Genomic DNA, 18,422 nt, shown 5'->3' on the forward strand with positions numbered 1-18,422 from the left:
TTGTTTTCACCAATACTTTGTTTACACTATAGCAATTATACTAATGTTAGGAATAGCAGTTTTGCATTGCACAACTGCACAGTTTTTGTTCGATAGAAATATAATTATTTCTCTCAGCTCAGCTTTTTTTTTATTTTTAAATTTTATTTTAAATATCTGACCTTGTAAAGGCCAGCAAACTTCAGCAAGTACACTATTTTATGAGAAAAGCCCATTTCATTGCATAATATTGCAAACAACCTAGAATGAAGAGAGTTGGATTTTATAAAATTTAATGTTTTAACAACTGTTGTTAACACTTAACTCAGCACAATGTTTACTTAATACCATTTCTTGGTATCATGCAATGTACGATTTCTGTATTTGGCACTACTTGTTTCATTTTTGTGACTAATTTTATATTGTTAATTTGTGAATGAAGATATTTGGGAATTATAATTCTTCATTCACATTTAACATAATCTGCCAAAACTTAAGCAAGAATTGTAAATATTATTTGATGTTAATCTCTTGTGTTATATATATTTATATATATATTTTTACTTAATTAGTTGTTTTTGCTTGATTAAATTAAATCCTTTCTCATTTAAACCTTATTCAATTAAAATCCTACCGTCTGTTCTATTGTCATGTTGTTGTTTTCTCTATATATTCTGTTTTATATATATCTATTCTATTTTTCTATCGCTATTTTACTTCTTCAGATATCGGGCCTTTAATATGCTTACATCTATTTATATTTAGGACTGTTTCCTCTTCGGATACTGGCAAATTTTCATTATTATGCTGCGCCAGCCAGTATCCTATAGTGGAAAGGTTCCTACTCAGGGAGACAATACTAGACTCTTAGGCTTTCTTACACAATATCTTACTTTAACACTGCCGTATAGATTCAGATTATTGCAGTCATGACCTAAATCTATAATTATATACACTTCCTAATTCCTTCCCGCCAAAATTGGTTCTATTTTTTATAAGTGGTAGTTTGGAATCGTAATCAGGCATAACTCAGGTTTAGGTAAATATGACATGTGTAATGGAATATCTAAACAGAATACAAAATGCATACACTCAATTATGACTCGATACTAAATGAAACTCGAGTTAAGAGGTTAACATATTCTAAATTAACTAAAGGTCATAAAGCATGCAAAACACAATAACTGCATATTGTGATAGATAGTAAATGATATGAAGTTAAACTAAATTTCCTTTCTGTAATGCTATTCATAAGATAATATAAACAAACATTCTTGTTACTCAGTTATTAAAATCCACAATTCTGATCTCATTAAGTTAATCCTATCACATACAATTACAAAGGTCTCTTCCAAACAATTCTTCTTACTCTCTCAAAGGAGGTTAACTTTCTAATTAGAGACTGTCCACAGAGTTCTTTAGAATACTGTCCTTAATTTCACATTTGCAAACAATCTTCTCTCTTCTAATGAATTTTATACACAAAATAGGGCAATTTCACCTTACCGAACAACTTTTTCCACGTCTTTCAACACCACGTGTACATTTGGTCACTTCTTGTCTATTGGCTGTCCATATGGCAACGTAGGGGTTACGCTATCTTCATTATTTCTGCTGAAAACAAATCTTTGCGTTTCAGGAACAATTCGATGGGACGTTTCAGCAACAGCTTGATTCTGCTAGGACTGGAAATTTTACCTTCAGCTCTGCACAGAATCCTTCTCCATTTTCAAGAAAGCCTGCTGTCCGACATCTTATCTTAGCACAGACGTTTCTCCCCCCCCCCTTTACGCAAACTCCCGCTAACTTCTGAGCCACCAAACAGGAAAACGATACGACCAGAGAGACCTTTCGATATGCTGCTCGTCCCCTTATATTCTTCGATAGAGCACCCTCTTTTTTCAATGTTAATCTCTTGCTTATAAATTATTATTCATAATTACTTTGAGTTTGTTTATTAGTATTTAATTATATAATTTTGATATGTATTAGTAATGAAAGAACTTTGTGTTAAAATGTCATTCAATTTATTTTATTTATTCCTGTGTTAATATTATAAGAAGCTGTGCAAATATATTATAAGAATTGTAAAATATCCTTTTATTTTGTTTCTGTACGTAAGAGTGATTTTATGTAATTCTTCTGATTGAATTTGATTGGCTGCTGAAGGAGAAACGGAGTTTGTTTTAGTCAGCGCATGTTCAGAACATGAACGGCTGTGATATGGAGTGAAGCCAGTAGATGTAAGCTGAACTGACTAGAACCGGATTTTGGCAGGAAGAATGAATGATTTTAATTGGAAAACGAAAGTAAAGAAAGGAAGAAGCTTTCAGGACAGCAAGAAGAAAGTAACGGGTGGCAGTAAGGGGATTTGGAAATGCCGTAAATCGATTAATAAAGGACTGGGAATTAATAGGCAATTCGGAATATTTCTACGGAATTCTAAAATTACGACGAATTCCAATTGTTTTGAGGAAGAATAGTGCAAAACTTAATTTAATGCATAGAAGAAAATAAGGAATGAGTAGATTACCTAAAACGAGTGCGTCAAGACTTGTGAAACTCTATGTTTAATATTTCAGTTATTATAGTGAAGATTTCTTTTGAATAGTGTTACTTCAAAGTAATAGTTAACTACAGTTTTAAGTGTGCCTATAGTAAATCCAGTGTGTAGAAGGTGTAACCCGTTAAGAGCAGTCCTTTTTGTATTTCAGTGTGAAGAAATAAGAGTTAGCTCTGCCTGATATATCTTAACATTAACTGTGGCGTTCTACTAAAAATAGCCGAAGTATGGAGCTTTAAAGTGTTTCCCCCTTGAAATGATAACTGCCTCATAATTAAATTAAATGTTTGTTGACTAAGAGAAAATCAGAAAATTCTACCTTAAGAATAATTACTGTAACATTCTGGAACATTGAACTGTGTGAACCATTTTCAATTATTCGGAAGAATATAGAATTGACAGCTGAATGTTTAATGCCTAATGTTTTATGTTTGTTATGAATATTTGAACTAAGTTGATGTATAAAAGAATTGAATTATCTCACTGAATAGAGACAAGTTGTGATAATAGTATTTAAGCGTTGAAGAATAAGATCAGTAAATTTAACTTTAATCTTTAAACCAAACCGAATGGCTACTAGTGTCTCAGAGATATTTTGAATATTGTTCAATTAGATTATCTTGCTTAGAAAATTATGCTTAAATGTACATGTTCTATAACCCTGTATTAAATGTTTATTTTATTGAATTTGTTGTTTGCCTGATTTTTCTTCATTGTACCGCTCATAAAATTTATTCGAACCTTGCGGAAGCCTTAAATGATAATATTAACCTCGGCCTGTAGAAAGTGAGATTGCAAAAGTTAGTTGATGATTGATTCCTCTGTATTATATAGATAATCTGAATATAGGGTGGCGCAGGATACTATAAATTTCCTTATATTAGGATCAGTATCAATCAGCATCTAACAAAATAAAAACGGAATTTAAAGAAATAAGAATAGATCTAACGAACCAACATGAATGGATCAATTAGCAAGATGGACGACACAACAATATATTTACTGGATATATATTGGATATATATAGCACATCATCAGTACAAACTTAAGAACTAACCTGTTAATGCTGGAAAAATTTTAATGCTGGTTGTATGGCTTTTCAGTTACAAGTACATCAAAATTCTTTAATTTCATTTCTCTTTCAATGTTCGATTCTTGTCATGATGAGAAGAATCTTTTTGTGGCATGTATATGTCCCAGCAGATGGATATGTGGCGGAGGAGAGAAGGGGAAGTGCGTATATGCATAAAATGTAGGCAATGGGAGGAATTCAGTGAGCTAGATGTTACAATATCCAACCTTGTTGCATCAGGAACAGGAGATTTTCGAGAGACGAGTAGTGTGAGGTGAGAATAACGAGCAAAATAGGAACGAAAAAATAAGAGTGGGGAGTGTGGAAAGCTTGAATGATTGTGAAGTTTTTGGAGATGGTCATACAAGAAATCTGGTATGCTGTATCCGTTCACGTAGAAATGCCAAAGATGTTTTAAAATAAATATGTTTCGCTCGTCTTGAAAAAACATCTTTGGCACTTCTACGTGAATAGATACAGCACACCAGATTTCTTTTAAGCCAAATAGATTCAGAATGTTATCAGATTTATGACGATATCTCTAGTACTTTAGACCAAGATATATGGTCGCATTTGGACAGAATGGTCACTATTAGCTATGATAAAGCCTTTACAACAAGCAAACAAACCAAATAAAAAAATTTAACTGTCTTTATACAAAACGTTTTAAGTCATTAAAACAGTGATTTTAAACACCATTGATTATGAAGATAAGATTAACAACTTGTTGTCGAATACATCAACCTACCATGTCCTAGTCACAGATCCAACAGCAAAGAATCACAATGACACCAACGATTTAATACGTCACATGGTGAACTGGTCTATAGACCTAAAACGAAGATTGAAATCCATGCATCCACTAACACCAAGACTATATAGTGCTCCCAAGGTACACAAAAATGGAATACCACTACGCCGATTGTGGATGGAATCAATTCGCCAACTTATCTGTTATTTAAACACCTGGCAGGCCTTCTCAAACCACACATCCATAATTCGGATACTTATATACGAAATTCGCAACATTTCGTTGAGAAACTGAACAACATCTCTATCTCCAATACGGATCTACTCGCCAGCCTGAATGTTACATCTCTATTCACTAACATCCCTGTGGAGGAAGTCATCAACATTTTAGGAAGTTTGCTCCCACAAGACATTACTTCTCTGTTCCATCATTGTTTAACATCAAACTTTTTCTTATGGAATAAAGCAATATATCAGCAATTGATTGGCCTTGCAATGGATAGCCCCCTCTCTCCATCTTGTGCTGACTCTTTATGGAGGATTTTGAAAGTAAAATCTTATCTCAAACAGACCCTAAACCCACAATATGGTGGAGATACGTGAATGATATCTTTATTGTTTGGAACCACACAAAAAAAAGGACCTGTTCGACTTTCTTAACAAAATCAACTCTCTACACCACACAATCAAATTCACTCTGGAACTTGAAAAAGATAACCAATTATCATTTCTGGACACTTTAATTAAGAAGCTTCCGAACGGTGGTATCAACCTTTCAGTTTGCCGCAAACCTACCAATACAGGATGTTAATTACATTTCACTTCCTGCCACCACATTTCTCAGAAACTTAGTATTGTACACATGCTGGAGAACCGTGCCTCTCTCCTTACAACAGATCAACAAGCCCTCCAGGAAGAACTGTACCTGATATCTACCATGAATGGATTTCCTCAAAGACTCGTCCACAAGATACTATTCTCTGAACCTCGACAAAGACAACGAGATGATATATGTTATATTTCTACCATCGTCATTTCATACTTAGGGACAGTTTCCAATAAGATTGCTAGACTCCTTACACCACATAAAATAAGAGTGTCCTTTAAATCTACAGAAACAATTAGACAATTCTTAAGCTCTCCAAAAGGTAGCCATCCTTTCTCCAAATATGCTGGAGTTTATAACATACCCTGCTCATGCGGCTTGAATTACATCAGCCATACTTCAAGGAGCCTTGAAATTAGGCAAAAAGAACATATAGGTGACGTCAATAATAACAGAGAAGAAAAATCGGCTATGATAAAGCCTTTTTTCTTTTTTGAATTTTTAAAGAGGCCACAACAGTTGCCCGCTGTATACAAAACCTTAACAGGAACCAGGGACTAATCTTACCCGTGATCTGGAAGACCCTTATTAGATCTCTCAACTCGCCAGAACTGAATTACAGTGCCAACTATAGAACGTTCCTAAATAACAACAAGTGAGACCATGCATGCTCTATGCATGTATTGTACACACTCTGTTCTTTGTTTAATATAATTGATATCGGTTGATTATAGTTTGTAACAGTTTTTTACTTTTTAGTGCCTTACATCAGTTATGCACCCTGAAGATGCCAACAGTCTTAGTTGGTGAAACTAGTTGGTATAACATAGTTGTTTATTATATGCACTTGATCAATATAATCCCATTAAAAGTCATTCCAGAGCTTTTTGGTCCAGAAAATTAAATGTTTTTTTAATAGAAGCAGCTCTTGTTCTTTGGATACTTTAGTTACAAGGCAAGCAGATGAAACACTTATATATATATTGAGTTTATCATAAGCTCAGACACAAGAAGATAACTACATGGAACTTCACACCACCATTTTGCCAAAAAGCTTGGACTTTTCAAAATCTTAGCCTCCAGGGCAGAACGCATTTCGTACTCAGGATAACCACTGCACCTGGAACAACAGGAACCACTCATATCATTCCAACAAAATGGATACAACAAAAACCTGGTCAAGCTCCTTAAAAGAACAAAAAAAACCCCACCCCAAAAATCAGGCAACACATACACTATATCTTAACCCTACATCAAAGGCACAACAGATAAACTGAGTTCCCTACTGAAATGACATACAATCAGAACTGTATACAAATCTCTAAACAAAAATGCTACCTGCCCAAGATTACCCCCCCTCCCCCCTGCAAACCGGCCATGGCATCTATAGACGTCCAGTTAAATCTGGATATGATTCTGTAGCACCCACTGAATAACATGGATAAGAAGTGCAATTTGGTCTCACTATTTCATCCACCTCAGCCGGTAGGGAGGTTAATCAAGGATTGCCTAGACCCCCTCTCCTTCCATGATGCCTACAGCATCCACCTGCCAGTGTGGAACTCAATCTTTCGAACAGACAGGAGAAAAGAACACAAAAAATACATCTGGAATGGAGAACCAAAAAGCAGACTACCTCAACAAACCATAGAGAACCACTTCACAAGATGGAAGAACCTGATTAACTGCAACAGAATGGATAGTATGATTTTAAATAGATTTTGGCATGGCCATATTTACTCATCAGCATTAACAACAGGAATTACCACAAACAGTGATACTGTCACCCTCCACGTATGTGACTGTCCTTGTTATCCAGATAATCTTAGTTTGTCTTCAATGATTGTGTAGTGTTAAATTGCCTCTGATAATGCTAGCTTAAGCTAGTGAAATGTCAGCCATAAATAATTTAAGCTAGACAAGTATTTGTTTACATTCCGGTTTCTACATTGTTTTATGTTCCAGAAACTTTGACATGAATAACAGCAGCAGATATGTAATTTTAAACATGGAATTGAAAAAGGTTGAACTTAACACCTACTTTAAAATTAACTAGTATTACACCATACATTGATAATTCATGTCATCTGATTCAAGCTTATATTTCTCATTAAGATTTATGATGCATTTGGAAAATGTTTATTAAACTTCCTTATTTCTAGAACATTTATTACTTTATTACAGGCAGACTCTGACTTACAAAAGTCTGGCATAGGGAAATTATCCTGAAAGGGAAAAATTTGAGTTAAAAAATGTTATTACTTAATGTGTCAGAGCCCTTAGTGCATAGCATTATACATGTCTACAAAGAGATGCGCTTTGCATTATGGGAGAGAGATACTAAGACAAGTAGTGATGAGAGCTTATAAGCTCTCATCACTAATTACAAAATTTTTTTAACTTTAAAAACAACAGATGCAGCACCACTGATCAGTCTATGGAAATTTCTTTTGACTTAATGAGACATATCATTATAAAAATGGGGGTCTTGGGCAAACACATATTTTTGAATGGTATTCAACACCAATACAAGGATAATATTAAATGGAAGGCAGTATCAAGAAGAATGATGTGGACAAATGGCAGAATGGGGCACTAGACAATTAGACTTATTTGTGCCTGTCCACAGAAGGTTCTATTAAATCAGAAATTTCAGAATTTTTTTTAAGGCATTAGAGAAGGTAGTTGACATAAAGAAAAAGGAAAAGGTTGTTCTTGTTAGCTATCTTAACAGAAAAGTAAGAAATGTTTTCTGAAAATTAGACAAAAAAACAAAAACAAAAAAAATCTGCAGAGATAATGATACTTCCATGCATCATTATTAGAACTCCATGGTGGACTCAGGCAGTGAAGGAAAAGAAGAAGAAAGCATATCAAAAGTTCTTGGCAAGTAAGTTGGCTTGTGCTCTTACAGAATACAGAAAAATGTAAGAAAGCAAAGCACTGTGTAAAACTAGCTAAACAAAAGTCATGGAAAGACTTTGGTAAGAACATAGAAAATAAACATCAAGAAGGTGGCAAAATATTCTGGAGGCTATTGAAAAAGCTTAGAAATGGAGGAAAAAGTACTGTAAAGAGAATCAGAGATGATAAAGGTGCACAAAAACTAAAGATAAAGTAATTAGTTTGAAAGACTGCTAAATGAAACAAGTAAGCAGTGTGAGCATGATGATAGAAAACTCCCAACAGGAATATATCCATACATAAAATAGAAAAACATCATCAAAAACTTGAGTAGATGAAATTCGGCCAGAAATGCTCAAATATGGAAGTATAAAAGTTTTACAGTGGCTATTACATAATTTAGAAAGCCTGGTCAAAGGGTCAAATTCCGAAGGACTGGAGCAGAGCTCTCATAGTACCCATTTATAAAAAAAAAAGGAAATAAAACTGAATGTGAGAATTACAGAGGAATTTCTCTATTTAGTGTTCCCGATAAGATTTATGCAAGTATGCTTCAGAAAAAGTTAAGGATTCAGTTCAAATAGATTAGAATTTCACTTTAAGACAAAGAGGCCAAAGGAAGTAATGTAAATTGTTTAAAGTCTTTCCATTTGGTTATACTATAAATTAAAGATACCAAGAAATTATATACTTGGTTTAATCCTTTATCCAAGTGTAAGCAAACAAAGTTTGCGCCTGAAGTATTTTCAGGAATGGGGCGACTCGTGGTAAAGACTTGCCTTAGTATCCCATAATGCAAAGCACATATCCTTGCAGACATGTATAATGCAATGCATCAAGGGAAGGGTCACTACCCAGACCAGTTTCGACTTTTATTGAGGTCTCACCAGTGGGAGCCAGACCCAGAGGTGATATCAAGGTTGAAGTAAGTCAACCTGTATATAAAAATATCACTTCTGCATTACTTCAACCTTGGTATCACCTCTGGGTCTGGGTCCCACTGGTGAGACCTCAATAAAAGTCTAAACTGGTCTGGGTAGTGACTGTTCCCTTGATGCATAGCATTATACATGTCTGCAAGGAGATGTGCTTTGCATTATGGGATACTAATGCAAGTGACGTGAAGTCATACCACCTTTACCACGAGTTGCCCCAGTCCTGAAAATACTTTGGGCATAAACTTTGTTTGCTTACATTTGGATAAAGGATTAAACCAAGTATATAATTTCTTGGTATCTTTAATTTATAATTTGAAGTAATATGAACTTTTCATGTATTATCATTGTAATATTCTACAATCCCTCCTCTCAAATGTATATATTGGGAATTTGATTACTCTCACATACTTCCTCAGGTCTTGGAAATGTTGTATAAGAGTGGTTAGCAAGTGTGCAAGGAATACCCCCAAACTTTTTTTTTTTTTTGAGGCGGAGGGGGTGATAATGAATGAATGGAATGGGCTGCAATACTACAGATAGTTGTAGATATTTGTCAATGAATGAGTATAAGTCTGAAAACATTATGTACATGTTATATACAAATGACAATGCTACCAGAAATTACCTAGGATTCACTAATTTGTCTTTTAAATTCTTCAATGTTAATTTTGAGAATAGAAATGCGGAATTCCTGAGACTTATAAAGGATTTTTATAGGATTTCTCAGTGGCTTGCCAACAAGTGAAAAACGTGTTACTCTTACCCCAGTCTAGTGAGAGTAGACTGGGATAAGAATAACACATTTTCCCAGAATAACATATTTGAAGCTTTTGGCTCTTCATTATAATTAATACATTTTTCCACTTTTCAAAGCAGGCAATAGACTAAAGAATTCTCTCTGCTACCCCATGCTTAATGCATAATTAAGCATGTATTCTAGAGATATTCCCTCTCCTAAAAAACTGAGGAATATAGAAATCAACGATAATTTTAGCTATAGATGGTACTACTATAGTGTTCACATTTCATAGTTTTATTTTATTTAATTTTAATGAAACTTTCTTTTTTTAGCATAACAGTTACTGACCTGTGTCACATGTGGCTGCACAATGTATTGGGGAGGATGCATCCAAGCTGTGCCTGCTGCCTGTAGTGGAAAAGTAGAAAGCGGACTGGAATATGGCCTTTGATAGCCAGCAACTGGAGTCATTAACTGAGCTGCAACACTATCAGAACAAATACTTTTTATTAAACCACCAAAAATATTTAATTATAATAATGTATGTTATTAACTAGTCTTTTAAACTATTCAAATAAATACTTGGGTAGTTTTATGATGAACTACAGAAATAATCATCGCCTCTCATAATACTTTCTACATTCTTTACTACACTTGTCAATATTCAAGCCTGCAACTTATGTTCCTCATGTATTAATCACTATCAACTGTATCTACTCCAACTTTTTCCACCCACTGCTTGGCTATTTCACCATTCATTCATTTTCTTCTATATATATATATATATATATATATATATCAATACTAGAGGTAGAAAAAGCCACCAAAAACCTGAAATGTACAATATCAAGTAGATGATACTGACTAAGAATATCCAAATATAGAGGTATAAAACTTCACTACACAGCATTAATCAGGTGGCCTGTTTAAGATAAATTCCAGATGACTGAAGGAATGGTCACTGTCCCCATATACAGAAATAAAAAAATATAGAGGAATTTCCTCTCTGAGCAAGTCCATCATCATCAAATTCCTGATATGTACCATCAAAAGGTATACAGGTTATGATAGTACTGCATGAAAAATTTACACCATTATTAACTTCCTATCTACAATTTTCCTCCAAATCAGTGTTACCTGTCAAGGCTTCAACATTGTCGGATCTTATATTTCTATCTTCTAACGCACTTTTTTACTGTATCAATCCACCTATATCTTGGACTTCCTCTGGGTCTTACCACTGTGCTGTCATCACTGTACATACACACATATATACATACATACACACTGCAATTACAGTGTATATGTGGTTGGATAAAATATCAAAATTATGGTAAAAATTAAAAAAAAAATATGGTTTATTATCGATGAAATTACACAGTTTGGTATAATTCAAAATTACTTAAAAATAAAATATATTCTTGCTTTGGTTCATGAAAAAATATTGTTTATTATTAATAAAATGATACAGTTTAGTATAATTCAAATTACTTAAAAATAAAATCCATTCCTTTAATTGTAATTAAAGGAATGGATTTATAATTTTTGGACATTCCAATTAAATCCTTTAATTGTAATGTCCTAAGGCTAGGTCTAAATCCTTGATACGCATGATGATGATGATGAAAATTAAATATTACAAGCAAATATAAATATATTTATATATTGAGAAAAATTGGGGGTGCTGCAGATCCGCAGTGCCTATGCATAAGCTGCCCCTGTTTGATACACACCCATGATTTCTCAACTATTTGTCGTAAAGTGAAAATCCGATTCTGACATTGGCCCAAATCCAGCTTGTTCTTCACCAAGCTTCCCTTCCAATCCTTCTCAACCGTTTCTCAAGTATACTTGAATAAATCTTACCAAGAACACTCAGCAGGGAAATAGCTCTGTAATTCTAAAGTTTTTTATTTCCCTTTTTATATATGAGTACCATGAGAGCTCTACTCCAATCATCTGGAATTCGTCCCTCTGTCCAGGCCTTCTGAACTATGCAGTGCAGCCACTGTAAGAGCATTTCTGGTCAAATATCATCTACTCCAGCTGCATGTCCACATTTCAAACTTTTGATGGCTTTTTCTATTTCAAGTATGGATATGTATCACTGTGCTGTCAACACTGCCAGTTTCATTTAGCAATTTTTTCGAAGTAATTACTCCATACATTAAGGATATGTTTTTCTCCAGTTTCATATCACCTTTCTCATTTCTAATTCCTTTTACAGCACTCTTTCCTCCATTTCTGAGCTTTTTCAACAGCCTCCAGAATATCTTGCACCTTTTTGATATTTATGTTCTAACCTCGTATTTTGTGTTCAACACTATAGCTACACCTTTTCCCTGACTGTCATCTGAGCAAGTTACAGAATAAGAAATACATACATACTGTTCTAGTGGTAAGACTTATACGTTGGTTAGACATAACTGGTAATTAATTTACGGAATTGATAGACTACACCAAGTCTATCACTATCCCCTACATCCAGGACACCTATGAAAAAATAACTAATATCCTCAAGAAATATGACCTTACTTCCTGTTACAGACCATATAAAAAGTTGGCATCCCTTATCCGCTCTACCAAAGACCAACCACTTCCCCTAGACCTACCTGGTGTATACCAGGTCCCTTGCAGCTGCAAATTGTCCTACTTTGGCCAAACAGGCAGAACAACAAATATCAGGATTTCAGAACACCAAGACTACATCCGGTTTCACCAGTACAGCCGCTCTGGGCTGGCAGACCATGCCTTAGATACCCACCATAAAATTCGTTGGAAGAAGACAAAAATAATCCATCGCAGCAAGTTTAAATACGAAAGATTATTCAAAGAATCTTCAGCAGCTCTGAAAAACGTTCCTAACCTCAACAAATTTGGGTGCATGAAACTGCCCCAAATTTGGGAGACTTTCATTATGAGAACTTCAGCCCAACGGCCAAGACTACCAAATTAGCCTGCAAGAGGGCACCATTAGGACTTTAGGAACAAAATTAGTGTCTTAATTTCTTCCTCATTTGCTTTGTTAGTTCCTATAGTGCACATACCATATCTTTATGTTCCTGAAGATGACAATGTGACATTGTCGAAATATAGAAGTGATTCATTAAAGTTATCTTTAATTAATTTACTTTATATGCGTTGTTAATTCCGTAAATTAATTACCAGTTACATACATACTGAGTAATCAATTCCTTACCAATCTTTCAGGAAGATTTATTTAAACATATTTTAAGAAGCTAAGAAGAAAAATTAAGAAAGGAAGACTTGAAGAATAAGCTAGGTTCAGCACAAAAAAGGATTTGTCAGTATCAGATTTTAACTTTAAGACAAACACTTGAGAAATCACAAGAAGGATCTGTCTTAGTTTTGTAAATCAAGAGGAAGAGAAAGATTCAAAATGCTATGAAGTAAACTGGACACTATACAAAGCAGTATATTATATATCATATTCTTTAGTGAGCAGTTAAAACTGAAGAAAACAACAGTTAAATGATAATTATGTGCAAGACACAGGAGAAACAGCTATCTTCCATATATATATATAATGAATTAGGTATGAAAATCAGTAACAAAAAGCAAACTATGAAAATAGCAGGAACATGAAAACAGAGCTGTATTTCAACTATTTAGGTATACTATTTAGATGATAAATGAGATAACTGAAATAAAATAAAAGAACAGAACAAAGCAATGGAGGTATGGCCAATAGCCCATGGAATATATATTAACAGAATAAAAGAGAGTGTTCAAACCTATAAACTTATGGGAGAGCTAGGTAAGAAATAAAAGTTAATGACTGGCAATCGCAGATATGTAAGTACTCAAAAAAAAAAAAAAAAATAGGATAGTGAACAGATAGCATCAAAAGCAAAATCAAATTAAAAATGTAGATACTAAAATAAACTTTACATTAGAGAGGAAAGGTTACCATAACTATAGAATAAGACGCATGCCACAGTAAATTTATTTATATTAAGCAAATATATAGATGATTGGGTGGCGCCTATGTTTTCTAAGTGATCTGCACTAAGGAAACTCAGGAATGCCGGTGAGTGTATTCTTGTAAGCTCTCTGGTCAACTTATTTTTATGAAACCTTCACAGTTTCTACATTCGGCTTTGAAATAATGCTGGATCTAATATCCAGTTTACTTATATTATTATGTAAATATTTTGTCTTATCTAACATAAGACATCATCAGTACAACTAATGAACAACAACAGGAATTTAATTCAAAACACAGTAGTGAACATGCTTAAATTGGAATCCCTCTACAAATACAGTCGCGTGTACATGGATTAAAAACTTCTGGGCTGAAATTAAAATACAGCAGATAAATTATTGAATACAATTGAGGATAACAATTTCCCAAATTGCTGGAATAGTGAAACAGTCATTTTGATTAGGACTATGAGGTAAGGCTTCAGCACTTTCTTTATATAACCTAACCTAACTCTGTTTGATCACAAAAAAAATGAAGAAATTATGAAAGAATTAAACCAGGAATCAGCAAATAAGATTAAATCATGAACTATCATATACAAGAGAGATAAACCAAAGAGTGCGACAGGGATGTCCACTCTCAGCAACTCTTTTTAATATTTACCTAAATGAAATAATAATAAAATGGAATAAAATTTCCCATCAAGGTATTAAACTTTCTCCTACTGTGAACTTAAACACTCATCTTTTTGCTGATGACCAAATAATAATTACAAATTCTGAAGATAACTTACAGAAAGCTATTTTAGATTTAAATGAGATAGCCAAAGATTATGGTATGATAATAACACAAAAATCAAAAACTGTGGCCTTTAAAGGACAAGATTTAGCAAGAACTAAGATAGTAATAGATAATAAGATCTTAGAACAGGTAAATTCATTTAACTACCTAGGATGTATGATCACATATGAAAAAGATATAAATGCCAAAATTGCAAAATATAAAAATAACAGGTGTAATTAACTCTATATTTAAACCAAACCTAGTTCAAAAACAAACCAGACTAAACGTATACAATACATTAGCCCTACCAGTCTCATTGTATGGAAGTGAAAAATGGACAACAAAACAAAAAGACAAACAAAGATTAATAACAGCAGAAATGAAGTTTATGAGAAAAACTGCAAAGCATACTCTATTTGATCAAAAAAGAAACGAAGAAATTATGAAAGAATTAAACCAAGAATCAGTAATAGAAAAAATTAAAAAATATAAACATAAATGGATGGAACATGTTCAAAGAATGAAAACAGAAAGATTACCAAAACAAGCCTTAAAGTACAAGCCATTAGGAAACCAGGAAGTCCTATTAAAAGATTCAACGATGACTTCTAAGGCCAGAACAAGCCACTCTAGGCCTAAATCCTTGATAAGCATGATGAGTTTCTTTATATAAACATTCATGTGTATATGTGGATCTATGTAGTAGCTTGGCATTTTGCCATTGGATCCTGTGGTTAGCATTTTTGATTCCATGTTGTGCAAGGCCAGATTTGTGAGGTTTGATAAGGCAAATGTGGTCTTGATGTTCACAGATATATTTATTTATAGATCTTCCTGTTTGTCCATAATAAGAGAAGTTGGATGAACATGGTACTTGTTATATACCAAGTAGCATCATCGTGAGAGTTTTCTTTTGGAGAAGGTAGCAAGTTGTGAATTTGGTTGGTGGGTTTGTAGGGAGAAATGAGTTGATATTTTTTCATAATTTTTGCCACACTTTCATCGATGAGTTTAACATATGGTATAGGAGTCCTGTGAGCTTTTTCTTGTCTGGGTTGATTAGGAGAGTGGTTAATTTTAGGGTTGTTGGATTATATCCATTTTGTAAGGCTGTTTCTTTGCCCTGAGGATAAATAACATCAGCAGGATGGAAGTAGCAGAGATGAGAATGCTTTAGGTGGATGTGCGGTGGGACCAAAAAGGATCGTCTGAGAAATGACTATGTGAGGGGGAACAGTGAAAGTTATGAACTTAGGAGCGAAGATACAGGAAGCAAGGTTGAGATGGTTTGGTCATGTGATGAGAAGGGAGGACAAAGATGTGGGAAGAAGGGTCATGCAGATGGATGTGCAAGGAAGGAGGAAGCGTGGGCGGTCAAAGAAGAGATGGAGAGAGCTGGTAGAAGAGGACTTGAGGATAAAGAACTTGGATGTGGTGACAGCCCAAGACAGGAGGATGTGGAGGAGACTCGTCATCAACAGTGACCCCACTTAAGTGGGAGAAGCTGCAGAAGAAGAAGAAGAAGTAGTAAGGCTGTTTCTTTGATAATTTCCAATTCTTGTTTTGGGCAATCTTCAGAAGAAATCTTCTGTGCTCTGGATACTAAAGATTTTATGATGCCATATTTTTGAGATGGATGGTGAGCTGATGTATTATGGATATAATGACCTGAAAAAGTTGGTTTTCTGTAGACAGAAGTGGAAATGGATCCATCTTGTTTGTACTGGATGTGTACATCAAAAAAGACAATACATTTTGATGATTCCTTTTTGAGTGTGAACTGAATTTGATCCAAGGATGGAGGGTGTTGATTTTTTGTAGAAATGAGTCGAGTTCAAGTTCTGTGCAACTCCAACCTGCAAGGACATCATCAACGTAGTGTAGCCACATTGTTGGTTTTGGGTCAAGAGCAAAAATTCTATCTTCTATGTGTTCAAGAAAAAAGTTGGCTAAGTTAGATGATAAGGATGAGCCCACTGCTGTTCATTCCTGTTATTCATATATTTTATCTTTCCATGTGAAGCAACCTGATGTGAACGCAAATTTCAATAATTCCACTATGTTAGACGGAAATTTTTGGGTCAACAATTCTATTGTTTCTTTGTGAGGGATATTAGCGAAGAGGTAGACAATGTCAAAGCTTACTAACATGTCTGTATTTTACCCTTGTATGAAATTCTATGGAATTTTTTATTGAAGAGGTGGAGTGAGGAGACAGAGAAGTTTAGACAGGAATTTTGATATTTTATACGTGGGACTGCCTATAGAATCCCCAATAGGTCTGCGTGGACAGTTACTTTTATGTAATTTTGAGTCTTTTAATGGTTTCTTGATCTATAGATGTTGTTTCATCCAGTAACTTAAGTTTTTTGAGCTGACTTTTGGTAGGATCATTATTAAGCTGAGATTAAGTATTGCGATCACGAAGCAGTAGATTAATTTGCGATCGTAAAATTTAGCATTTAAGACTACGGTGGTATTGCCTTTGTCAGCTTTGGTGATAACTATATTCTTATTACGTTTTAGAGAATTCAGGGCTTTTAACACGTTCATTGCCAAGCTGAAAATTGGAATTTAGTGTGGTGGCCAAATTTTTTTTTACTGGATAGCGACGTCCACGCGATGACGGGTGATCGGCCGTTTGGTGAGAACTCGCATCCCGCGATATCGCATGATTGGCAATGAACGTGTTAATTCTGCTGGTTGGGCATCATATATCACTTTGACTATTTCAAAATGTAGTCTATTAGCTTCAATACTAGACAGATGACTGGTGCTCCTTTCAATGTGTATGAAATCCAAATATGGAATATGTTTGGGTGAAATCGTACCTGACAAAAAGGTTAGTAAAACAGGAAGAAAGATGCAGGAAAAAGTCGAGATGTAAGTAGATTCATGTAGTTGGTAGTACCTCAAAAAAAAAAAAAAAGTAACATGATATGAGAGACCTGACAAACAAGATTAATTAGGAAGGATATTTTTCATAGGAAGCAAATACGTAACGCTATTATAATAGTGCCCTTTTCAGTACATATCAGGAAATGGTACTGATGCCACATCTGAAACCACGCAGATGGTGCTTTTCACTGCAAGAATAACTCGCAAAATGATATTTTTCCATTTTTTCCAACGTAATACAAGCAGTGTCTTCAGTTATGGTAGATGTCCTAGGGTACAGTAATCATTTCTTCCCCTTTTTTTTTTTAAATGGCATTTTCCCCTTTTTCAGCCACTGTCATGAGAAAATGCGAACATGATGCCAAACTTTTTTTTAAAACAGGGTCCCATTTTTCTTTCTTATTTTTCTGCTTTTTCTCCTCCCCATTAAACTAAAAGGTTTACCCTATTTCAAATAGATGGCACCACAATCCACTGGAATGTGATTCAGATAACTTTCACATAGTTACTACAGGTGGCATTAATGCACACAAGAGTCAACTTTTGTATGCAGCATGGGCAACGTGATATGCATATATGAACGAATTCTAATATTTTCTTTGGTATTTTTTCAAACTATTAATGTGCTGTAACAGGTTTGTAATTATAAATTTGATTTATAATTACAAAATAGGTCATGAAATGCCCAAGCGTAGTTCCACAGATGCATGAAAACAGGAATTGCCTTTCCTAACAGTAAATTACAGATGCCAAGAAATTATATTCTTGGTTTAATCCTTTATCCAAGTGGTGTAAGCAAACAAAGTTTGGGCGTGAAGTAACTTCACGACTGGCCATTCGTATTTAGAAGCTAACGAACCCTTTAACCTATGCATGTGTATACTGCATAGTGTTGTGTCCCCCTTTTACCATCCCATAATTGTTAATTACTCTTACAAGTTATTTTTTTTTCTTGTTTGTAACAAATTTGTTACTATACGTGATATCACCCAAATACAAGGTATCTAAGCTCTTGCTCCCCTTA

The 18,422-nt window shown here is 34.4% G+C and overlaps 1 protein-coding gene across 7 annotated transcripts in view; it reads right to left on the reverse strand.

Moving 5' to 3' along the window:
- The window catches only part of LOC150094432 (protein alan shepard-like), a 725,446-nt gene that overhangs the window by 148,939 nt on the left and 558,085 nt on the right, over positions 1–18,422 (reverse strand). For all 7 annotated transcript variants that reach the window (XM_090411869.1, XM_090411870.1, XM_090411873.1 and 4 more), the window contains one exon: positions 10,120–10,258. In XM_090411869.1, the coding sequence (XP_090267995.1) occupies positions 10,120–10,258 (139 nt within the window). The remainder of the gene's footprint in view (positions 1–10,119; positions 10,259–18,422) is intronic.

The sequence above is a fragment of the Typopeltis vanoorti genome, chromosome 22, assembly GCF_054136105.1.
Source record: "Typopeltis vanoorti isolate ZY-2024b chromosome 22, IOZ_Tvanoo_1.0, whole genome shotgun sequence".
Lineage (NCBI taxonomy): Eukaryota > Metazoa > Arthropoda > Arachnida > Uropygi > Thelyphonidae > Typopeltis > Typopeltis vanoorti.